Genomic DNA, 25,345 nt, shown 5'->3' on the forward strand with positions numbered 1-25,345 from the left:
CGTACTAAGAGTTTTTTGTTTGTTTTGCTGTGTAGTCCTCCTTGGTGTAGACATTCAACACGATGAACATACGCATGTATCTATTCCTCTTCAGGGTCTTTTTTGATCTAAGTTGTTACACAGCATTGCGTAGGTTACCCTGTTCTTATTACCTATTTTATATATAGTGGTGTGACCAGGAACAGATTTTTACATTAATAGAGTTTCTTATTCTTCTGAGGTAAATGCCCAAGTTGCTGGGTTGTATGACGCAGTAGACAAAATAATGGCCCTCCAAAGATATTCACACCCCAATACCTTGAATCTGTGAATATGTTGCCTTTCCGGGCAGAAGAGAGTTTTTATAATGTCAAAATGTTAAGAATCTTGAGGAGGAGAGAATTTGCTTGATTATTTTCATTGGCTCAAAATAATCAAAAGGGCTTTTAAGGAGGCAAGATCACAATCACAGATATTAGAAGATGCTACCCTGCTGGCTTTGAAGAGAGACACAAACCAAGGAATTGTGCATGGTCTTTGGAAGCTGGAAAAGGTGAGAAACAGATTTGCCCAGAAGCAGCAGCACTGTATGCACTTTGATTTTAGTGCGTAAGACCTATTTCTTACTTCTGGCCTCCCCAACTGGAGGTAATAAATCTGTGTTCTTTTAAGCCATTAAGTTTGTGGTAATTTGTTAAACATAATTTTTTTTTCTTTTTTTTTTTTTTGTCTTTCGTCTTTTTAGGGCCTCATCCGTGGCGTATGGAGGTTCCCAGGCTAGGGGTTAAATCACAGCTGCAGCTGCTGACCTACACCATACCCATAGCAACCACAGCCCACAGCAACGCTGGATCCTTAACCCACTGAGTGAGGCCAGGGATGGAACCTGCATCCTTATGGAATCTAGTCTGATTCGTTTCCAGTGAGCCACGACGGGAACACCAAATTTTTGTTTTTGAAGACACTGCCAAACTATTTTAAAGAATGAACAGGGGTGAGGAATGGTAGTAGATGTGACCAGTATAAGATGGGACAGATCACTAAGACCCGCATAGGATAGGATAAAGAGTTTAGATTTATCCATTGTGTAATGGAAAGCCACTGAAGATTTCAAACAGGGGAGGAGCACAATATGATTTGCATATGAAAATGTTCACTCTCATTGCTAGAAGGAGAGTGGTTTGGAGAGAGGCAAGAATAGAAGAGGGAAAATCAATTAGGAGATTATTACATTGACTAGTTGGTTTTCATGGAGTTGGAGGAAAGGTGACAGATTGAGGATTTGTGTGTGGGATGTAGTCCACAGAATTGCTGCTGGGCTGGCTATGGGTATGAGGGAAAGAAATGCTTTTTGCTAGAGAACTAGAGGAATGATGGCGTCTTTCATTTTGCATGATTATTTTGGGGTATGTGGTGCTGAGAGAGTGTAGACATAAAATAAGCCACTAAATTTATGAATTTGAGAAGTTGTTATTTAACAATTAGAGATTCCTTCTAGAGACAAATATGGGAGTGATTAATTAGTGGTCCAATTTATAAGCTTGGATGGGATTAACCTGGAAGATAAAGAAGAGAAGGGAGGAATCAAGACACTTCAAGTTATAGATCCTTTATGGAGAGCTTTAAAAACAAACAAGCTCCTGAATACTAGCACTCTGTGAAAGGGGAGAAAGACCCAGAGGGTATCAAACCCTGAAGCCAAGGGGGGGGGAATCTTTCAATAAAGAAGCTATAGACATTTGTGTTGAATGCTACTGAGAAGTGAAAGTCTTTATGGTTGAAATTAAGTATAATGGAGGTAGAGTAGATCAAGAAATGAGGGAGTGATTGGAAAGATGGGCAATGTAGTCGGAGTTAGATGCATAAGGAAGGAAATGAGATCGATGAAACATAGTGATGATATTTAATGAATCAAGAGGTTCGGTGAAGCTGAAGAGTTAGATATTAGAGTATGAATATTAAAATAGGTGAGCTGAAGTGTTGGTAATAAAGGGAGATGACTGAAATCAAGATTTTGGAAATGGTGTAATAATTAATGATGAGATCGAAGTATGTATGATCATGGGGACTATGATGGAAGAAGGCAACACTGTAACAGAGATGGACAATGAAGAAAGGCCAGGCAAGACGGTAAATACATGGTCCATGTGGCTATTCAAATTACCAAGATCGCAAAAGTAGGGTAAAACAGAGCCAGGTATCAGTGATTTGCCCAACTGATATAATCTAAGTATGATCTCTCCCTCTTTGAATTTCCTTTTTTTTTTTTTTTTTTGTCTTTTTGCCTTTTCTAGAGGTGCTCCCATGGCATATGGAGGTTCCCAGGCTAGGGGTCAAATTGGAGCTGTAGCCGCTGGCCTAGGCCAGAGCCATGGCAATACCAGATCCGAGCCACATGTGCAACCTACACCACAGCTCACAGCAACGCCGGATGGATCCTTAACCCACTGAGCACGGCCAGCAATGGAACCTGCAACCTCATGGTTCCTAGTCGGATTCGTTAACCACTGAACCGTGACGAGAACTCCAGAATTCCCTTTTTAATTTGCACCTCCTTAGTCACTTTTATTTTTTGCCTTTTGTGTACTTTTTTTTTCTTCTTCTAAGGTTAGGCAATGAAAACAAGTGTGTTGCTATCTCCTGTAGCACAAAACACAGGTTTTCTAAAACAGTGTTGCAGTGAATAAGAGTTTCTAACTATTGACCTTAGGAAGCCTCTGTGTAAATGAATACAGGATAAAGCTGTTAAGGGCAGGGCCAGTTTGGAATAGATAGAATACAAAACAATGACATTTTAAGCGTAACAACACTTTAGAGAGATCATCTCATATGACAAAGGTATACAGAAATGGTCAAAATTTATTTCAGAAGAGATTTTTCAATTTTTAAATAATACAAAAATAATACAAACAGCCATTTGTTTCAACACTTAATTTTACATAAGTTAATTTAATCATACATCTGTCTAAGGCACCAAAACATTCAATACATATTCCAAATTCCCAGATTCAGGCATTCAGATATTAACAAATCAGCTTTAAAAAAAAAAAATCAGTGAAGTTAACAGTTTTTTATACACGCCCTTCTATTACTGACTCTCAACCAAAACCCTTTAAACATAAATTCTTAATGAAAAGTTCCCCTGAGTTATTTCTCTAATGAAATTTCCCTTTCTGCCTCTGCCCGAGGCATGCTTTTTCAATTATTTACATAAATACTGATGTTATCTGTAATCAGTGCTTGATTTAAAAATATCAAAACCCAGTGCTTTGCCCAGAATGTCTCTCCATTCTCAATTCATTATGGCTGAATGAATTAACAAAACATCCACAGGTCCTTTGAAGATGTATAAAATGTCAGTCTCATAACATCCATCCGGGCCTAATGAGACACAATGTTCTCTGTGGTCTGGTATATACGTAAACCTTAAAAGTCACAAATTCCAACCTTACGTCTTAGTATACCAGAGCTGGATTCCTAAAAATGTATTCACAAATCATAATCCAATCATTTATCTTGTAATTCAGAGAGGTAATCCCAAAAGATACATTGATTCTGACATAAGGCAAAAAAAAAAAAAAACCAAGAAAACAAACAAAAAAAACTATGACTGCAGCCTTAAACCCAGTTTATAATAACATCCTAATAAAACATAAATAATAGTCCTCAATAAATTAATATACAGTACCAGAAAATGTCAACCGACAATGAGATGTGGAAAAGAAGCTATTGCTGGGAACTATGCAGCAACTGTTTTGTTCTGTTTTGTTTTGTTGGCAGCAGTGTGCAATGGCTTGATGGGGGATCTCAGTTCCCAGACCAGGGAGTGAACCCAGGTTGCAGCCAGTGAAAGCCCTGAATCCTAACCACTAGATCACCAGGGAACTCCCTGTTTGGTTTTACTTTTAAATGAGAAATGACATTCATTTGAATAGGAATAACTTTCTTGGTCTCAAGGTTGTAGCCTCTGTAAGGCTAAGGTATTAGCCTCTATAAGGCTTCTTTAGTTATACATTGCTAAAATTAGCAATGGATAAAGTTCTTTGTCTTTCACTCAAAATGAATGTATGCCTTTTTGTAAAGGCCTTTGGTTAGGGTTTTTGTTTCTCCCTTTATCCCTCTTACGAGGAACTAAATAGCAGTCCTGAGCTGAGGTTTTCCTGAAAACTTTCAAAAGTTCAGGTAGAAAAAAGAGACAAGAGTCCAAAGAAAGGCAAACTCGGATCCTAAAACCAGGAAAACAAAAAGGATGGAAGTAAACTGAGCAAAGAGTTTCTCTTAGCAAAACGACTAAAAGTACTGGTGAGTAGGTAGTTCCTTCTCACACACCTTGGAAAGATCAACAGTGTAGAAAGAAATGTGCAGCATTTTGCCGTCTTGTAACAGCATTTAAATGTTCAAACATCTTAGCTTTTGTTCTTACTATAAGTTGAAATTCAAGTAAAAAGATGTCACACTCATTTCCCATTGGATTGTACAAAAGAATGAAAACTGCTTTCCCCTTTAACTTGAAGAAAAGACATCTTTAAAATCAACAGAAAAATCTTCACAAGTATGACCCCTTTCTCCTTAACAGAAGATGTTAAGTAACACAAGGAGTTCAATATAAATATTAAATAATTAACTTAAGACATAGTTCATATAAATAAATAAATATGATCAATAGGCTTCTACAGTTCCGTCGATCGTTCTTTTAGTAGTACTGTGGGGTTGATATCATCTAGTCCAGAGTGGGAAGAGCTTGCATTAATTGTGACTGTTTTGGCGAGCTGTGGATCTTGAACACTGAATGAGGTAAAAGGGCAGCCTTTCACATTATTGCAGATGAGAGACTGAATCGAGGCAGTGTTGATGATTTTAAAACCTACTTCTCCACCAAAAGTACTAGGCTTCCAGTACTCAGGAGAACAGATAGGATTACCCATAAGTCCTTTCAAGGAGAATGGGGCTCCAGCTTCTACCATGGTCTCCCCAAAGATGGCATCTGGGCGAGGCTTTTCTACCAGAAGGGCAGGATACAGCTCCATGGCATCAATGTCACCATAGAGCGCTTCTAACTCTGCAGCCATTTCCTTCTCTCCTGTGAAGATGACAGAGATACAATCAGTGTAAAACTCTACAAGATAAAAAAAAAATAGTTTTACCCCTCCGCTCAATTTGCTTTCCTCTCCTGTTTCCACTTGACCCTTGATTATTTGAAGACGTTGAGAAACTGTTTCTCACCTGTAAGTTCTTCAAATGATCGATAGGGCTTCAGCAGAAAGCGCTTGCGGTATTCATTAAAAGACTGGTATCTCATCTCTCTGCTCTGGTCGATTGAGGCCTTTGATACTTTTTGTACTGCAGCTGGAAGATTCCTACCACCAGCAACCTGTGGAAATGAAATGAAATTGTAGAACATGAGTTTTAGGTATATTTAAGATTTCTATTTTAAAAGCATCCCTTGGGTACAAAGAAGGTAAGACTCAGCTCCCAGCTGAGACCTAAACTGTTCAAGAATATTTCTGTCATCTAGATTATAGTGATAACATTTACTATAACCGAAATTATATATTAGACTTCTCATTTTAAGGGAAGAATTCTACTAGCAAATAATTACTGTTTTAATACGTTTACGAAAAATCATTTCTACAGCAGAAATTCCAGTTACTGACTAAGCCCTTTGTTTCGTTTTATAATAATAATGCTTACCCTGCCAGCAATTTGCCTGCTAAATGATTCAACAAATTGGGTGATGCCATGTTCCAGTAAGATAGAGTTATTGTAGAGAAACTGTTGATAGTTGTACTCGTGGCCATCAATCTGGAAGGCGTCAGGCAGAAGGGGATGCCAGTGGTAGAGCGTGTTAAACTCAGCAGCAATACGGTTTTGGTATTGGAATTGCTGGTTGAAAAGCAGCTCTGGGTCAAACTTCAGTTTGAAGTGGTAGCCACTCAGGTGTTGTACATAGTCTTCGATCACAATCTTAATCGTTTCTCCTATGGGCACAACATTAACAAATTTAGAACACAAATTCTTTCTACTCACAAACTTTCAAGCAACCCAAATGCAATTTTGTTAATTTGCCATATTCTATTGATTTCTGTGTCTTCCTTTTTTACCATCAAAACAAAAGGTCGGTGATATTCCTAATCAAGCCCAGGGGTTGAATTACTATGAAGCATGTGATTTTACATGCACCACATACCCCCAGTATTTCTGGAAACTGCAAAGAAACAGTTTCGTTTTCCCTGGAGAAGAGCGTTATTGAGAAGAGTTGTTCTTGCGCACCTATCAGTATCAGCCTGCTCGTCTGGAACAGCCGTTCATCGTCCCATTCCGGGTGCTCCTGTTTAAGCACATCGCACACTCTATTATGTTCCCGCAGCCAGATTGTGGCGTACATCATCAGACCAGGCACCAGACCAAAGACCTCATGCCCCACGGCAAAGCGGAGGTGTTCAGGAGTGTGAGGCGGGTAGATCATCTCGACTTGAGTGTCTTTGGCTGTCGGAGGATACATCTCACCATCAATTATCTAAAAACAACGGCAAAAAATGAAAAAGAGGTAAGAAACAAATTCCAATCGTTAATGATGCTGAATATAGTTAAGTGGTAAGTCATCACTTTTTTCATATTTATTTATATATGTGTGTGTATACCTTTTTTCAGATTCTTTTCCATTCTAGGTTATTATAAGATATTGAATATAGTTCCCTGTGCTATATACCAGATCCTTGTTTACCTCTTTTATATATATTAGTGTGTATCTCTTAAACCCAAATTACCAATTTAAACCTCCCCCGATATCTAATTCTTAATAGTTTAGTGGAACAAACCTGATACTTCATTTTTCCATCCTTGAAAAGGCGCAGTTTATGCTGTCTCTCCAAAGATTCACCATAAACATGACTTAAGTCCACCTAGAAGATTATGAAAAATTTTAAATTTGTTGCTGTTAAAGCTGTTCTTATGTAAAATGCCTGTGAGGTATTTATAAATAATTTGATGATTTAATTTGCTTTAAAAATTTTCAATAACATTTTTTTCACAGCCACAAAATAATGAATTAACTTGTTTACCCACTGAAGCTACAAACCTATATGTCTCTTGTGTTTTAAGATATCAGTGTTTCATGTGGAGATTAGATCATATGCTTTGCTGTAATTATGTAGTATTTCTTTTTAAAAGCATAGAAAATATATTATTGATATAAAATTCTTATGATACATTGAAGCTATGTCACTGAAATCCAAAGGATAGTAATACTAAAGAAAAAAACCTAACCTAATAATATTTAAGGCAGCATAATCAGGGTGCAAATGTTTTTGAAGACAGCTTCTGTAGTGCCAATATTTTAAACTAAAAATATACGGGCCAAACTACAAATAGTTTTTATATTTGTACATATGTGTGTAAATATGTATACATGTGTGCATATATATTTTCACTAAACCAGTGAATTAAAATGGAAACTCCATTAAGATTTTTATAGATAGAACATTTCAAAAAGAAGGTGAATTATCTGGTATGGCAAATATATAAGTATATATATAAAATATATAAGTATATCTATAAGTATATATTGGCAAATATAAATAAATAATAAATAAATAATGGCCTTTAATGTTCACACTTCATTATGATTGACTAAAATTCTGATTTAACTCTGTCTTACCCCATGGCCCTGTCCTTTGGTGAAAGCTGGTCCTCGCTTCTGATCTGTCTTGAAAAACTGATGGGTGAAGTGCTGGGCAAAGAATGCAAACATCATGTTTGTGCCCTGGGGATCAGGGATGAACTTTCTTCTTAGAAGTAATTTTTCCACAACTTCCTTTGAATCGGGAAGCTCTTTCCTCCCTGAAAAATGAGAAGGCCAAGATAGGAATCCATCTCTATATTCAAAGAAGCAGAGAGTGGCTGTCAATCTGCCAGGATCTTCTTTACTTAAGAAGAATACGGTTGTGAATAGGATCATAATATCAATGGAAGTTCTAAGATACAGGGGAACAACTTCTTATTGAATACTTTAATCTCTTTTGTTTAACTAGCATTAATTCAGTTTGGATGAAAGAATTTGAAAACATCATGACATTATACCAAAATGCCCATTCACTTTCATGGAGTAGTTTACAGAGATTCACAAAGAACTCTCCAAAGATATCCATAAGAAAGGAAAAATAGATGTTTTTCTTAATAAATAAATGACAGTTTACAGTCAAATTTTCTAGGTTGCATCCAATCCCAGTTACACTCAATACATCTCTACCTGCTTCCTCTCACTCACCTTTCACACCCATGGGTGTTGGGCAGTCATCAGGCACAGGAGGAAGAGCTCTGGTATAATAGGAGAGGTTAGAAAAGGCTTCCCAGCTTTTATAGCCATAGTGCATATTGTAAGTTGGTGGGCTATCAATCAGATGTGATCTCGCTGAAATTTTCAAGGAAAAAAAAAGAGGTATTATTTGTTCCTGTGCACAAGACAAATATGTTTATTTTTATTGTAAACTGTGCAAAGTGGCACTAGAGAGTGACTTTAATTCCAACAAAGATACTGTATTTTAAAATAATTACACTTTAGGAGTTCCCATCATGGCTCAGCGGAAATGAATCTGACTAGTATCCATGAGGACGCAGGTTGGATCCCTGGCCTCGCTCGGTGGGTTAAGGATCCAGCATTGCCCTGAGCTGTGGTGTAGGTCGCAGACGTAGCTTGCTTGGATCTGGTGTTGCTGTGGCTGTGGCATAGGCCAGCAGGTACAGCTCCAATTCGATCCCTAGCCTGGGAACCTCCATGTGCTGCAGGCGCAGCCCTAGAAAAAGACAAAAAATAATAATAAAATAAAATAATTACATTTTAAAGTCTAACTGCCAAAATGTATCTTTGATAAAGTGTATATACTTTACCAAAAACGTTATGGTCTAGCCATCTTGATTTTTCAAATAACCATCCACTTATTGCTCAAGAGGCCTATGAGAGGAATGTCTGGGCTTGGCCCTCACTTTATTTACAAAAATTAAGAAAAAAATTTTTTTAGCCATGCCTCTGGCATGGGAAACTTCTTGGGCCAGGGATCCTGCCAAGCCACAGCAGTGACAATGCTGTATCCTTAACTACTAGGCCACTAGGGAACTCCAGGACTCACTTTAGAAATAAAGTTATCTTCTTGTTTACCCTCATACAAATTATTCCTTTATTTCATTTTATTTTATTTTTGATTTTTAAGGCCACACCCGCAGCATGTGGAAGTTCCCAGGCGAGAGGTCGATAGAAGCTACAGCTGCTGGCCTACACCACAGCCAGAGCAATGCACGACCTGAGCCACATTTGTGACCTATAACACACCTTACAGCAACACTGGATCCCGGACCCATTGAGTGAGGCCAGGGGTGGAACTCACATCCTCATGCATACTAATAGGATTTGTTTCTGCTGTGCCACCATAGGAACTTCTTATCCATTTACTTTAATGAGTGCCATTCTATGGCCCATGGGCATTCACTAAACAACTGGACCATACTTCATCAATTGTCAAGAACAGTGAAGGTTTTAAGAAGCACGCAGGATTGAAATAAAATTCTGACTGTGAGACAGAACTTTATATCTTCAAGGGGATTCAGACATCAATGTTTTGACCATTAAGATAGAAGGAAAACTAAAAAGTATACTTAAATATTTTTTGGATTAAGTTTAAAAAGCTAAAGTTTAAGAAAGGACATTTTTCTTTGAGGCAGCTAAAAACCCTAGAAAGAGATCTGTACTTACATATCAATACGTATTTCATAATTGCATTCCGCAGGAAGGGAATATTATTGACAATGTTCCAGACTCCCTTGAAGTGGGTAAGTATGTAGTGCACTGTGTTTGGAGTGGGCTTCAGGAATAATTTTATCCTTGTCAGAAATTCAGCTATAATGAGAGAAAGAAAAGAGAGAGAAGTTAACCAGACCCATTATAAGATAGAATTCTATAAAATGATAACTGTATCTATCCCTATTCCAAACAAGGGCACTCAAAGACAAACTTACGTGTAGTACAGTTTTCACCGTAGAATCCTGTTCGGGTGCAGTCACACTTATAGTGGTCAAATCCTACACTCATACATATACCCCGATTCTGGCATGGGTTGGAACAGCAAGGATTTGCTACAGTAAACATAAGGACAGTAAATAAATCATTCTTCAGTGTCTTAATCTTGACTTACACATTTAACTGTTTCTTACTATGAGTCAACTTTACAATAAAAGAAATTTAAGAAATACACAGGTAGTCATAGGAAAACAAATTCTGTTTTTTTGGCTGCTCTCAGAGAATGGTTATAATGAAGAAATACCAGAGTTCCCGTGGTGGCGCAGTGGTTAACGAATCTGACTAGGAACCATGAGGTTGCGGGTTCGGTCCCTGCCCTTGCTCAGTGGGTTAACGACCCGGCGTTGCGGTGAGCTGTGGTGTAGGTTGCCGACGCGGCTCGGATCCCGAGTTGCTGTGGCTCTGGCGTAGGCTGGTGGCTACAGCTCGGATTAGACCCCTAGCCTGGGAACCTCCATATGCCACGGGAGCGGCCCAAAGAAATAGCAAAAAAAAAAAAGAAATACCAACTTCCTAGTCTAAATAAAGGTAACAAAATATTCCACCCAGGGAAATCATGCTGTTAAGCTTTTCTTAGTAACTTTTTAGATGTGTGAATTGCTCTTTTTAAGAAGCTCAATGAAGTAGGACTTTCAAAATTAAAGTGAATGAATCCAGTACATCAGCCAAATTTTAGGGATTTTTTTTTTTTTTCAGAACTCAGGAAGTTGTAGAAAGACCTGGAGAAAGAGCATTCCAAGCTGAGAGGGAAAACAAGTGCAATGGCCCTGAGGCATGTCTGTGAGATTTAAAAAATGTGGTAGAAGCGGAGTGAGCAGGAGAGAGATGGAAGGTGAGTTCAGAAAAGAAAACAAAGGCAGATGTTGCGGTTCTTATTGGAATTTGAGTTTTATTCCATGTGTCAAAGGAAACCACTGCATGATTTACAGCGTTAAAGTGGCATGACAATTTAATTTACACTTTAAAAATCTAACAAAATGTAGGGAAATTTTCAAAGTAAGAACGGCTTGCTTTTAAAATATTTTGCTTATCTTAAAAAAAAAAAAAAATCTGTGCTTTCCTGAGGTAGGAAAGCACCAGATAGGGTATTTAAAACAATTATTTCCATTCTCTGACAGTAGGTACTACACAAAAACATTTCGCATATAATGATCAGGTACTGTCTTATAATGGCAACCTGCAAATTAGTAGTACCATTCCTTTCTAGCAGATGAGAAAAGTGAGACTCAGATTAAGTAACTGGCCAACGATGATCAGAGCTGACGGTAAAGTTTGGCTTCCCGTCCAGTTCTTTTGGACTTGAGTGGTCCAAACTGTACACAAAAGCCATCCGGTCTCTGTATTCCGAGAGTATTCAGAGTACCGGGGGCACCCGAGAGAAGTCAGAGCGGTAACTCAGCCCGGGTGTAGGGAACCGCGGCGTGCCCTGTGCGGGGCACCAGGTGCTCACTCACCTGCAGTGCAGAGCGACACGGCAGCGCAGAGCAGCAGGGCGCGGGCGAGCATCTCGGCGGCGGGCGGGGCGCGAGCTGGCAGGCAGACTGGTAGAGGCGTTGCGGTGAGTCGGCTTCTGAATGTAGAGCTGGAGGAGGCGGTGTGAGGAGTTCCTGGGCGTCCTGTGACGCTTGCGGCAAGTTGACAACTGAAGCTAACGGAGAGGACCTTCCTTTTATGCGTGAAAACTAAGCCCACGTGACGGCATGACTGTTTCTTTCCGCCTTTCCTTCCCCCCTCCAAAACTTCTCACCCCCTCTCTGCTTAAATAATTGCGTAAGACCGGGAGTGGGAGGAGGGGGTAAGATATTTTTTTATCCACGCAAATGAGAAAATAGGAAACCCGAGAAGATGCGCTCGGCTTCAAGGTGGGTGCAAAGCGGATCGCCCCCTTCTCCGCTCCGATCTCCCTGCGCCCCACCCCCGGTTCCGCTGCCCCCGGCGGCTGGCTTTGAGCCAGATTCCTTTCTTTCCTCGGGGTCTTGGACCCAGGCTTGGGGAGTCGGCGCCGAGGCAGGTCAGCTTGGGGGGAAGGGCGGCGGCCCATGGGCTTCCTCTCCGGGAATCCGAGCTGCCTAGAGGTTCCGGAGCGCAGGGAATCCCCTCGCGGGCCGCCGCCCCCTGTCTGGTCCCTAGGCTTTGGGGGCGAGGAAGTCACAGTCTGGACAGACCTGGGAGCGTCAGGCCAAGAAAGACTGACATGTTTTACTCCTGCCGTGTGTTTCAGATGTGTCATGATTTTAGTGACCATTCATAACCCGGTGTATATGCAAAACACTTATCTTTAAATTTTCACTTGACCGAATGAAATGAAATGTAATAGCTGCCCCCACGTTGCTTCTTGGAGAGGGGAAGAAAAGGTAAATTCCTCTCCTCAATACTGATCGTGATCACTTACTGTGTATGTAATCAATCTGAAATCAAAGGACCACCACTATATAATTTCCTCTCCCTGATGAATAAGGGAAAAGGAGGTGACCAGGATTCGCAGGGATGCAAACGTTTTAATGCATTTACTTGTCTGCCCTGCGGCTGCCATATTTTGGTCTTTAGCCCTTCATAGGAGACACAAATAGAAGAAAGCAGATTTTTTTGTTTGCCTTTTTGTCTTTTCTGCCCATTTTTTCCAAGATGATGAGTTATGATTAGTATGCCATGATATGTTACACCATAAAAAAATAAGGCCGTGGTTATGTAAAATTATAACTCTCATTTGTGTATATATTTAGTGTTTCTGTGTACACTTTATTTATTTTTATTTATTCATTTATTTATTTTTAGGGCCACACCTGGAGCATATGGAAGTTCCCAGGCTAGGGGTTGAATTGAAACTGCAGCTGCCAGCCTACAACCACAGCCACAGCAGCTCCAGATCCCAGCCATGTCTGTGACCTACACCACAGCTCACAGCAGTGATCCTTAACCCACCGAGTGAGGAGCGAGGCCAAGGATCAAGCCCGCATCCTCATGGGTACTAGTTGGGTTCATTACTGCTGAGCCACAATGGGAACTCTTCTGTGTATGCTTTAGACAAGTATTTGTATCTGTTGTACAGAATTTCTTTAATTAGTGTCTGAAATTTGTTGGGAAATTCTCTGTGTGAAGTGAAAATAAGGAAGCATTTAAAAAATCTTGCAAAGCATTCCACTGAGTTTTACTGCCCCCTTCTGCTGCTTCAATTTTTTTCAACTTACTTTTCTCTCTGATGCTGTGAAGATCACTAAGTAATTTGTGTGATGTTATAGTGTTCTTAAAATCCACATGTGCAGTGTTCATTTTTTATTTAACTTTAATGAATATACTGAAAAGGAATATGTTTTAATTGAAGTGATAAGTCACTCATATGAGCTAAAAAGACATAATAGGAGTTCCTGTTGTGGTATAGAGGAAACAAATCCAACTAGGAACCATGAGGTTGTGGGTTTGATCCCTGGCCTTGCTCAGTGGGTTAAGGATCTGGGGCTGCCGTGAGCTGTGGTGTAGGTCACAGACTCGGCTCCCATCTGGCGTTGCTGTGGCTGTGGTGTAGGCAGGCAACTGTAGCTCTGATTTGACCCCTAGTCTGGGACCCTCCATATGCCACTGGTGCGGCCTTAAAAAGATTAAAAAATATATATATATTATTGATACCCAAAATTCCAAATAAGCTAACTTTTTTTTTTTTTTTTTTTTTTTGTCTTTTTTGACCACTCCATGGCATGTGGAGTTCCTGGGCCAGGGATCAGATCTGAGCCACATTTAAGACCTAAGCTGCAGCAACACCAGATCCTTAACCCTCTGTGCAGGGCCTGGGATAGAACCTGCATCCCATCACTCCCAAGACACCACCAATCCTGTTGCACCACAGCATAACCTCCTGAGCTAACATTTTCAAGGGAGATATTTCTTACTGCTTTGAGCAGGGCTCTACCATTCTGACATGGAAGGACGCTCATATCCACTATCTCAGGCAAGAAATCTCTTTCCTTTTCCCTCTCTTCTCCTTTGGCTGATTTAGTGACACTCAGAGAGAAAGGTGATTGCCTCTTATCTTTATTCATGACAGACTGGCTAGAAAAAGAGCTTCATCATCTTAAGTCAGAGTTATTCTTGAAAGACATTTTAGAAAAATTATGCTGCAGAATATATCTATTTCTTAATTCTAGTTATGTATCCATTTCTGGCAATTCAAGATAGGAGTTTCAATGCTAAAAACAAAAGCAAGCAGGCAAAGACTGTCACCCCTCATTTCATTAAACAAGGGAGGTAAAACTGTCACCATACCCGAACCACTGACAGTACACCCTGAGGAAAATTCAGAATGGAGATAAAGAGGCTGCCAGCCATCACAGCCACCCCTGACCACATATCCCGAGGGAAATTCAGGATAGAGAAAAAGAGGATAGCAACCCTATCAAAGGGATAATTTAAATGAACCCAGACTCTCTTATCTTCCCATAGAAGGAAATCCCTAAGTTCATTAACTTGAACTTTAGTTTCATTGGTTGAACTTTAGTGATTTTCTTTAATTAGCAGTCATCTTTTGATGTTCAACTACCTGGGTGTTTTTGTTTTTGTTTTTCAAAAACTCCTATATATCATGGCTTCTCCCTTACCTTTTTAGAACAGTACCTCAGAGCTATCTGAGAGACTATATCCTGGGCTTAAATTCTCAGTAAAACCACTGAATAAAACATAATTCTCAACTTTTAGGTTGTGTATTTTTTTCCGGTTGACAATTTAATTTTTTAAAAAACCTCTGTTAATTAGACCAATGAAGAAATATCAAGTACTATTCATTTCTAAGTTTTATTTTAAAAAAACCTTATCTTCTTTCTTTTTTTAAACTCAATTCCCTGATTTTTCCATGTTTTCATTTTTCATAGTTCTATATCATAATTACTAAGATGAGCCAGGTTAGATTGAACATGGTCCTTGTGTTGGAACTATGAATCCCAAAAGGGGATAAAAAGTAGAAGAGAGTGTGAGAAGTGTGCTCTGGGGCCCACGTGGTGAGAACACACTCACCAATTACATATTAGGCTTGACATCTCCAGTTTCAGACCCAGCTTATAGGGAGCTTGGAAGCTTCCTTGAAACACCCTATCTTAACAACAAATAAGATCAGAACACATTGAAAACTTAACGCTCTTCTTAGATCCCTAAAGTGAGGTGACAGGATAAAGAACCGCCCCCATCCCCCCCACCTCACCACACACACCCTGTTGGAGACACTTGCCGCACAGAGAAGCACAATTTACCGGAGGAGAAACCTACAGGCAGAAATCTCCGTGGAAACCAGTACCTAGTTAAGAACCTGGAAGTGTAGTTGAGAAATTGCTGGATGCTCAATATGGATAAATATGAGAGTTAAAAATGCCAAGGATCCATATACTTTTATGAGTTTTACTTCCTGAAACTCTACCAGGTTCCCACAGTGACTATGAGGACAAAAAAATCCCCTTGGGGGATTGGCGGGGGAGGGGGTGGAGAAGTAACCACTTTGAAATATGCCAGAGCATTCTGTTCTTTTTAATTAGGCCTGCACTCAAAGGAAACTATTTTACCAGAACGTAAAGTATGGGAATTTTATCAGGACCTAAATGATGGGAGGGAAAGGAAATACCCAACCCCAGTACCCTCTAGCCATATCCTACTGAAGATGTGGTAGTGGGGGATGGAGGAGCACTGGTGGCATTTACAGCTCAGAGGCAAATGCTCGCTAAAAGACCTGATCGCAGGACTCTGGAAGTCTCCCCTCCCCCCATACCTTCCTACCACATTAGTAAAGGCCTATTTACCAGAGTTCCTTTCACCCAGTACACCTTGTCCAGCTTAAAACAAAAAAATGACAAGTCATGCCAAAAGACAAAAAACACAGTTTGAAGAGACAGAGCAAGCATCTGATCCAGACTCAAATGTGGCAGAGATGTTGGGAATATCAGCTCATGAGTTTAAAACAGCTATGATTCATATGATAAGAGCGCTAATGGAAGAGTAGAGGAACAAAGATAAGAATTTTAGCCCACTTCTCCTCAGAAACCATGCAAGCAAGAAGAGAATGAAAGTAGTTAAAATGTTGAAACCAAAAAGAAAATCACTGACCTAAAGTTCTGTATCCTAGGAAATTATCCTTCAAAAGTGAAGGAACAACTTTTCTCAAACAAAATTTGAGGAAATTTGTGGCCAGTAGATCTGCCTTGCAAAAAAGATTAAAAGAAGTTCTCCAGAGAGATGGAAAATAATGTAAGCCAGAAACTCAGATCTTTAGAAGAATGAGCATTGGCAAAGAATAAGTGAAGGTAAAATAAAAACTTTTATTTTTCTTATTTTTAATTGATCTAACAGGCAACAATTTGTTCAGAATAATGATGGCAAAGTTGTATTTGAAGATTGTACCTTATGTATAAGGAGGTTGGTGACAGCAATGATACAAGGGATGAGAGAGAGGGATTCTGAGTATTTTACTATGAAACACTTTCACCACCCATGTTTGGTAGAATGTTATTTGAAAATGGGGTTGGATTAATTGTAAGTGTATATGGCAACCAGTATACATTTTTTAAGTATTAGTGATATGTTAAGAAGGGAAAGAAAATAGAATCACATAAAATCCTTGGTTAAAACCACAATTAACAGAAAAAAAGAATGGAAGACTAAAATAGGAACAGAAAACAAGGGTAACAAACAGAAAATAGTTAACAAATATAAATATTAATCTAGCTATATCAATAATCACTTTAAACAATGATGCAGATAGACTACTTAAAAAACAAAGATTCGGAGTTCCCGTGGTGGCGCAGTGGTTAACGAATCCAACTAGGAACCATGAGGTTGCGGGTTCCATCCCTGCCCTTGCTCAGGGGGTTAACGATCCGGCATTGCCGTGAGCTGTGGTGTAGGTTGCAGACGTGGCTCGGATCCAGCGTTGCTGTGGCTCTGGCGTAGGCCAGTGGCTACAGCTCCGATTCAACCCCTAGCCTGGGAACCTCCATATGCCGCGGGAGCGGCCCAAGAAATAGCAAAAAGACAAAAATAAATAAATAAATAAATAATCCATTGTCGGCAATCATTTAAAAAAAAAAAAAACAAAGATTATCAGAGTGGATCAAAAAAGAAGTCCCAAATAATCTGATTTCTACAAGAAACCCACCTTAAATATAGATACATATAGAGAAAAGTGAAAGGGTGAAGAAAGATATACCATGCTAACTCTAATGAAAAGAAAGCAATAATAGCTATATTAATTTCAGATAGAATAGACTTCAGAGTAAGGGAACATTGTGAAAAAAGAAGTACATTACAATTCTCTGGGAAGACATAACAATGCAGAGGTGGATGCCTAACAACACAGTATCAAAATACATGAGCCAAAAACTGATAGAAATGCAGGGAGAAATAGATGAAGACATTGTAATAGTTGGAGACTTCAACACTATTCTATCAAAAGCAGACAGATCCAGAAGGCAGAAAGTCAGTAAGAACATAGCTGAACTTAACAGTACTGTCTATCAACTGGATACAATTGACATCTATAGACGGCTTTATTAAACAACAGCAGAATAGCAGAATACGCATTCTTCTCAAGGTCACACAGAAAATACACAAAAACAGACCACATTCTGAGCCATAAAAAAGCACCTTAGCAAATTTAGAAGAACAATAAAAAAATCAAATCATACAATGTATCAGATCACAGTGGACTTAAACTAACAGGAAACCCACAAATCCCAAAATATTTGGAGATTACCCAACACACTTCTAAATAACACATAGGTCAATTATTTAAAATATTTGAACTCAATGAAGAGAAAAATACAATTTAAAATTTGTGGGATTCAGCCAAAGCTAAGCTTAAAGGGAAGTTTATAGCATTAAATGCATATATTAGAAGAGAAAGATATAAAATCAGTAATCTGATTACATCTGAGGAAACTAAAAGAGAGAGAGAAAGAGAAAGAATTCAACCTCAAGCAAGCAGAGGAAAAGAAATAATATTAGATCAGAAATGAGTGAGGGTGTTGCCATTGTGGCACAGCAGGCTAAGAACCTGACTAGTATCCATGAGGAAGCGGTTGAATTCCTGGCATCTCTCAGTAAGTTAAAGATCTGGTGTTGCTGTGGCAGTGGCTGCAGCTCTGATTCTACCCCTAGCCTGGACACTTCCATATGCCACAGGTGCAGCCCTAAAAGAGAAAAAGAAAGAAATGAAATGAAAAATAAGATATCAGTAGATAAAGTCGATGAACCAAAGCTGGTTGTTTCTAAAGATCAGTTAAGTCAATGTCTTTAGCAAGGCTAAGTTTAAAAAGAAAGAGAGAAGACACAAATTAGTAATATTAGAAATGAAAAAGGGCACATTACTACAGATCCCATGGAAACTGAAAGACGAATTAAATAAAGGCTAACAACTCTATACCACAAATTTAATAACCTAGATAAAATGAACTTTTTTTTTTTTTTTTTTTTTTTTTAAGCCATGGCATGCAGCAGCTTGATGTGTGATCTCAGGTCCCAGACCAGAGATTGAACCCAGGCTGCAGTGGTGAAAGTGCTGAGTCCTAATCAGTAGGCCACCAGGGAACCCCCCCAAATGGACCCATTCTTGAAAGACATACTCATCAGAACTCAAGCAATATGAAGAGGGCTATATCTACTAAAGAAATTGAATTAATAATAACCCTCTAAAATAGAAAGCACCAGGCCCAGATGCATTCATTACTAATTTCTATCAAACATTTAAAGAAGAAATTACAGCAATTCTTTACAACCTCTACCACAAACAGAAGAAGAGGGAATACTTCCTAACATAATCTCTGAGGTCAGCATCACCCTAATTCCAAAACACACAAAGACATTACAAGAAAAGAAAACTACAAACCAATATCTCTCATAAATACAGGTGTGAAAATTTGCAACTAATTATTAGCAAATAAAGTCCAATAATGTATAAAAATTATACACCATGACAAAGTGAAATTTAATCCAAGTATGAGTAGGGTCTAACAAAATATGTACAAAATCTATATGAAGAAAACTACAGAACTCTGGTAAAATATAAGTCAAAGAAGTAAATAGTTGGAGAACTATTTGTTCACAGATAGAAAACTCATTATTGTCATGTCAGTTCTTTCCAACTTGATCTGCAGATTCAGCGCAATCTCAATCAAAATCCCATCACTTGGTCTTGTGGATATAGACAAATTGATTCTAAAGATTAGGAAATGGAAAAGGCTTAGGCTCTTTAGCTAAATATTGAGGGAGAAAAACAAGATTAGAAAGCTGACACTGTTGACTTCAAGACTTACTATGTGGCCACAGTCATTAAGGCAGTGCAGTATAGCAAAGGAACATGTAAGTCAACTGGACAGAATAAAGCCCAGAATAGATCCACATAGAGTCAGCTGATCTTTGACAAAGGAGCGAAAGCAATTTAATAGAGAAAAAGATAATCTTTTCAACAAATGATACTGGGACAAGTGAACATCAACATGCAAGAAAAAAGAACCTAGACATAGATGTAGTTTTCTTTGGAAAAACAAACTTAAGATAGAGCTAAATGTAAAACACAAAACTATAAAAGATAGAAAAGAAGATATAAGAGAATATCTAGATGACCTTTATTATGGTAATGACTTTTTAGATATAGCACCAATGGCATGATCTGTGAAATCAGAAATAATCGATAATCTAGACCAGTAAAATTAAATATTTCTGTTCTGTGAAAGACACTGTCAGGAGAATAAGAAAAGCCACTTTGGATGATAATGATGTGTCAATTTATGTTCATCACTCATAACAAATGTGCCACCCTGGTGGGGGATGTTGACAGTGGGTCAAGTAGTGCATGTGTGGGGACAGGATATATGGGAACTCTGTGCTTTCTGTTTAATTTTGCTATGATCTTAAACTGCTCTAAAAAATAAAGTTTATTAATTAAAAAAAAGAACCTCAGCCTATAAATAAAGGAGTTGGATTTTTTCACTTGTTCACATATTAATTCTACTCTCCTCACAGATGTTTCACTTTGTTTTTAGTCATGTATGAAAACCTCCACCACATGAACCACAAGACTGTTTTGCTGAGAGCAATACATATTTGTTTGCCGACTATTCATAATCATTGGTAAAAATCTTCAAGGCTGAATGCTGCAGGCTGGAAAATGACAGAGGTTCATTTCCTAACTAAAATCTCATTGTACCCTAGGGACAATAATTCGTTTGTGAACGTCTGAAGAATTTATTTCTTCTCTCATCCAGAAATTGTATTCATGTAAGCCTTCCTTCTTTTTTTTTTGAGATGTTACTGAACCCAAGAACTTGTGCCCAATGCATAGTGAGGCCAAACAAATGGGGACAAGGAAGTTTAGAGCAAAGAAAGATTTATTGCAGAAGCTAAGCAAGGAGAATGGGCGGCTCATGCTCAAAACCCCAGGCTCTCTGATGGTTTGGGGGTAAGAGTTTTTAAAGGTGAAATTTGGGGTGAGGGCTGCAGGGTGTGTAACTTTCTTCTGATGGGTTGGTGGTGAGGCAACAGGGTGGTGTTCCAGGAATCTTGGGCTTAATCTGAAGTAACCATCCTCCGATGGGTTGGGGAGCCGTAGATCCAGATGAAGATCTCAGATATATGTATGTATCTGTCTGTCTGTCTGTCTGTCTATCTATCTATCTATCTCCTTTGAGTAGGGACCAGGGCTCTGCTTTAGCACTGCCCTACTGTTTCTTGACTGCTTTTCCTTTGTTTTTGCTTTTCCTCCCTTTTCCTATTTCAAATCTGCCCTTTGGAACCCAGGGAAAGCCTAAGAAGCTGAAGCCTTTTTCCAGCAAATGAGAAACAGGGGATATGGAAAGGACTTTGTACCTGGGTGAGCCCCAGAGCATCCTGCTTGGTTTCATAAACACTACTCTCTAGGAAGTTTGCAAACTTTTCCATTTACTTCTACAGGAGCTTGGGGGTTTCTTGCCTCTAAAGCTATTTCTCTACTCTATAATTTAAATTTCAAAGACACTCTTCCAACTGTCCCCTGGATCATTGCATATAACCATACTAAAAACTAAACTTATGCTCAGCATAAAATTATTTTCCTTTAATATTCTCCATAGGAGTTTACAGGCTCACAATCCATCCGGATTAATCATTTATTAGTATTTATGAACACCTCATGTGCTACATATTTTACTTTCATGTTTTGATTACTACCTTGCTCCCCCACCAGCTAATGTAAATTCTGTGTACTTCTCACTCTTATATTCTAAGTGCCTAAAATAGTGCTATCACTGATCAATAAGTATTTGTTGAACACATGGGTGAATCTATCTTCTGTAAAATAAGATTTAATAATTATATGACCTTCATTTCATCTTGTAGTCCTTTCCTAAAATCTGAACTTCCAAAGAAAAGGTATCTACATTTTTAAAGCTCTTTTTAAAATGCAATGGTTATGGCCAATGCTGCTCAATTCTTCTAAGTCTACAGCCAGGAACTGCTATGGCCATTTATACAAGTCAAAAGAAAGGAATGTTAAAAAGGACCTGGGTCCTTGACAGCATTATTGAAATGGAATCCTGATCGATTTCCCCCAGAGTTTCTCTACTTATGGATTTCTTGTTAACAAGTTCCAATAGCTGCACATAAGCAGATGGACTGAACATATGTCAATTTTAATATTTCCTAGTTTTTAGGCATAGATACTCTTCCTGTTTTTCCTATAATACTTATTTTCTTTCCTTTTATTTTTTCTTTTTATTTATTTATTGTTTAATTTTATTATAGTTGACTTACAATGTATTAGTTTCAGGTGCACAGCAAAGTGAATTAGTCATCTAAATAAATATATCCATTCTTTTTTCCCATATAGCTTATCACAAACTACTGAGTATGGAGTGCCCATTGTGGCTCAGTGGTTTAAGAACCCAACATAGTGTCCATGAGGATGAGGGTTTGATCCCTGGCCTGGCTTAGTGGGTTAAGGATCCGCAGTTTCCATGAGCAGTGGTGTAGGTCACAGATGCAGCTTCGATCCCATGTTGCTATGGCTGTGGTGTAGGCTGGCAACGGCAGCTCCAATTCAACCCCTAGTGTGGGAAAATCCATATGCCACAGGTGTAGCCATAAAAAGAAAAAAAAAAAACCCACAAAAAAATCTACTAAGTAGATTTCTCTGTTCTATACAGTAGGTTCCTTTTAATCATCTATTTTATACAGTACTGTGTATGTTATTCCCACCCTACCAGTTCTTCCCTTTCTCCAATGGTTTCGCCTATGGTAACCATAAGATTGGTTTTGAAATCTGTGAGCTTGTTTTTTTTAAATAAGTAAGTTCTTTGTTACCATTTTTATTAGATCCCACATATATGTGACATCATATGACATTGTTTTTCTCTGTCTGACTTCATTCAGTATGATAATCTCTAGGTTCATCCATGTTGCTACAAATGGCATTATTTCATTCTTTTTATGGCTGATTAATATTCCATTGTGTATATGTGCCGCATCTTTATTCAGTCCTCTGTTGATGGGCACGTAGGTTGTTTCCATGTCTTGGCTATTGTAAATAGCACTGCAGTGAACACTGGGGTGCATGAATCATTTTGAATTATGGTTTTTTCCAGATAGATGCCCAGGAGTGGGATTGCTGGATCATATGGTAGTTCTTTTTTTTTTTTTTTTTAAGGAAACTCCATACCATCCTCAGTAGTGGTTGCATCAATTTACATTCCTACCAACAGTGTAGGAGGATTCCCTTTTCTCCACACCCTCGCATTTATTGTTTGTAGAATTTTTGATGATGGCCATTCTGACTGCTGTTAGGTGATCTCTCATTGCAGTTTTGACTTGCATTTCTCTAATAATTAGTGATGATGAACATTTTTCATGCTTTTTTTTTTTTTTTTCCGCTGTCTGTCTTCTTTGGAGAAATATCTATTTAGATCTGTCCATTTTTTGATTGGGATTTTTGATATACAATTCCATGAGATGAGTGTGTCACACGCTTAAAATTGATGTTAGACATCATGTTTCATCTTCAGGTCTAACAGCTTCTTATTGCTTTTGAAATAAAATCTAAACTCTTTGCGATGTCCTCTAAGGCCCTACCTAGCTCTCTGATGACTTTTTCTCATGCAACTTTCTTCATCGCCATGATCCAGTCATGCTGGGCTTTGAGTGTCTTAATCACATCTAACTTTTTTGCTCCCCAGAGGCCTTTGCACTTGGCATTATCTACACCCAGAGTGGTTTTCCTTTACATGGCTGTATTAAATTTGAGAGACTGACCTTACAACCTTAGACAGGTCTTATATTTGTTATTTCTCAGTTTCTTCACCTACTCATAAGTTGGTAATGAAGATAAATAAAACATATAGACTCCTATGAACTATCAGAAGACACCTAAATCTGGGACGTTAAGGCTTCTGGAAATCCATTATTTCAAATGCAATCTGGTCATTGTCGTGCTCTACTATTGGGATGTCGCATGCCTTTGCATTTTCACTCTTCCATTTTCGTCTTTCTAATTTTATACTTTGAACTACTCTCAGATCAATCCTTGGGCTTCTGGTTGTTAAAAATTTTATCTGCTGCAGCAGTGATCACAGGGCTGATAGGACATTCAGGATCCGTAACATGTCTCCTTTTTGTGGTTTAACCTGATTCCCTTTTGGTATTATTTGAAGAGTTGCAAATACTGTTTTTAAATTTACATTCTTCACTTGACATTTAAGTAAACTTTATGCTGTAAATAAGCTGTTTTCATTATAAGTGATGCATGTAATTTATTTTAGACGCAAATGGAAAAAAATCTATTTAAAGAAGATGCCCGCCTCCAACTTCCTTACCAATGTTTTGTGTAAAAAAATAATTCAGAAAAACAAAACAAAATGTAAAGTGATTTAACAGGTGCATTCATACTTACGAGGCCATTTATTCTTTGTTTCCAAATTTTAACTTTGAATAATCCTAATACGTTAAGTTAGATGTTTATTTTATATTTACTGAATGCAGTATCTGTTCTTTCTTATTACTGTGTATATATTCACAAAATACTAGGTGTCTTCTGTAGATGGGAGATAAAAAGCTTACAACTGAGTCGAAATTCAGAGCTTGTTTTTTTCATTTTTTAAATTTTTATTGAAGTATAGTTGATTTACAGTGTTGTGATAATTTATGCTATATAACAAAGTGATTCCGTTATACATGTATACATATCCATTCTCTTTCAGATTCTTTTCCCGCATAGATTAGCACAGAATGTCAGGTAGCATTCTCTGTGCTATACAGCAGGTAATGGTTATCACTGATTACCAAAAATATGTGTCCTGCTTATATTATTGAAGAGAAAGCAGAAGATAAACTAGTAAAGAATAAATGCACGTATTTACAAATTGAAGTAAGTTATATGAAGGCATTAAATGAAGTTCAGTGATTGAGAAGTACAGGTTGGTCAAGGAGGGACTGTTAATGCAGTGCATAACATCTCTTTGTTCTTTGGTGAACTTTATTATGAATAAATGAACCATTGAAATACACCATCTGTGGCAGTTTTAATGCAATGTTTTTGAGCTTTATAGTAAGAAGCTCTGTAGTCAGAAGCTCTGTATTAAAAAGACAAAAAAAGCTAAGATACAAACTTTTGTCATAAAATATCATTCTTTCTTTGGCTCTGTTTAATAAAAAAAAAAAAAACAGTTGCTGAAAAGACTCGCTTTTTCCCATTTTATGTTCTTGCCTCCTTTGTCAAAGATTAATTGACCATAGGTGTCTGGTTTATTTCTGGGTTCTCTATTGTGTTTTGGTCTGTATATCTCTTTTGGTACCAGTACCACACTGTCTTGAGACTGTGGCTTTGTAATATTGCCTGAAGTCTGGGAGAGTTATGCCTCCTGCTTGGTTTTGTTCCTCAGAATTGCTTTGGCAATTCTGGGTCTCTTGTTGTTCCATATAAATTTTTGGATTGTTCTAGTTCTGTGAAAAATGTCATGGGTAATTTGATAGGGATTGCATTGAATCTGTAGATTGCTTTGGGTAGTATGACCATTTTTATAATATTAATTTTTCCAACCCAGGAACATGGAATATCTTTCCATTTCTTTACATCTTCTTTAATTTCTTTGATTAATGTTTTATAGTTCTCAGCATATGAGTCCTTTACCTCCTTGGTCAGGTGTATCCCCCAGGTATTTGATTTTTTGAGGTACAATTTTAAAAGGTATTGTATTTCTGTATTCCTTTTCTAATACTTCATTGTTAGTATACAGAAATGTGACTGATTCTGAATGTTAATCTTATATCCTTCTACTTTGCTGAATTTGTTGATCAGTTCATGTT

At 38.2% G+C, this 25,345-nt stretch overlaps 2 protein-coding genes across 7 annotated transcripts in view; one reads left to right on the plus strand and one right to left on the minus strand.

The window, feature by feature from the left end:
* Positions 2,972-11,674, minus strand: PTGS2 (prostaglandin-endoperoxide synthase 2). The gene is given in 10 exon segments (NM_214321.1): positions 2,972-5,059; positions 5,203-5,350; positions 5,671-5,957; positions 6,250-6,496; positions 6,798-6,881; positions 7,637-7,818; positions 8,246-8,389; positions 9,725-9,868; positions 9,988-10,104; positions 11,503-11,674. Coding segments are annotated over 10 exon segments (1,815 nt in total). The 5' UTR covers positions 11,555-11,674; the 3' UTR covers positions 2,972-4,649.
* The window catches only part of PLA2G4A (phospholipase A2 group IVA), a 311,245-nt gene continuing 292,288 nt past the window's right edge, over positions 6,389-25,345 (plus strand). For 2 of the 6 annotated variants that reach the window (XM_021063825.1, XM_021063826.1), the window contains exons 1-4: positions 6,389-6,526; positions 10,745-10,880; positions 16,146-16,323; positions 20,228-20,293. The gene's annotated coding sequence lies outside the window, so the exon portion shown is untranslated. Of the gene's footprint in view, positions 6,527-10,544; positions 10,881-11,682; positions 11,911-16,145; positions 16,324-20,227; positions 20,294-25,345 lie in introns of those variants that run through there. The other 4 variants (XM_021063828.1, XM_021063829.1, XM_021063827.1 and 1 more) reach the window with 4 other exon arrangements.

This window comes from Sus scrofa, chromosome 9 (assembly GCF_000003025.6).
Source record: "Sus scrofa isolate TJ Tabasco breed Duroc chromosome 9, Sscrofa11.1, whole genome shotgun sequence".
Classification (NCBI taxonomy): domain Eukaryota; kingdom Metazoa; phylum Chordata; class Mammalia; order Artiodactyla; family Suidae; genus Sus; species Sus scrofa.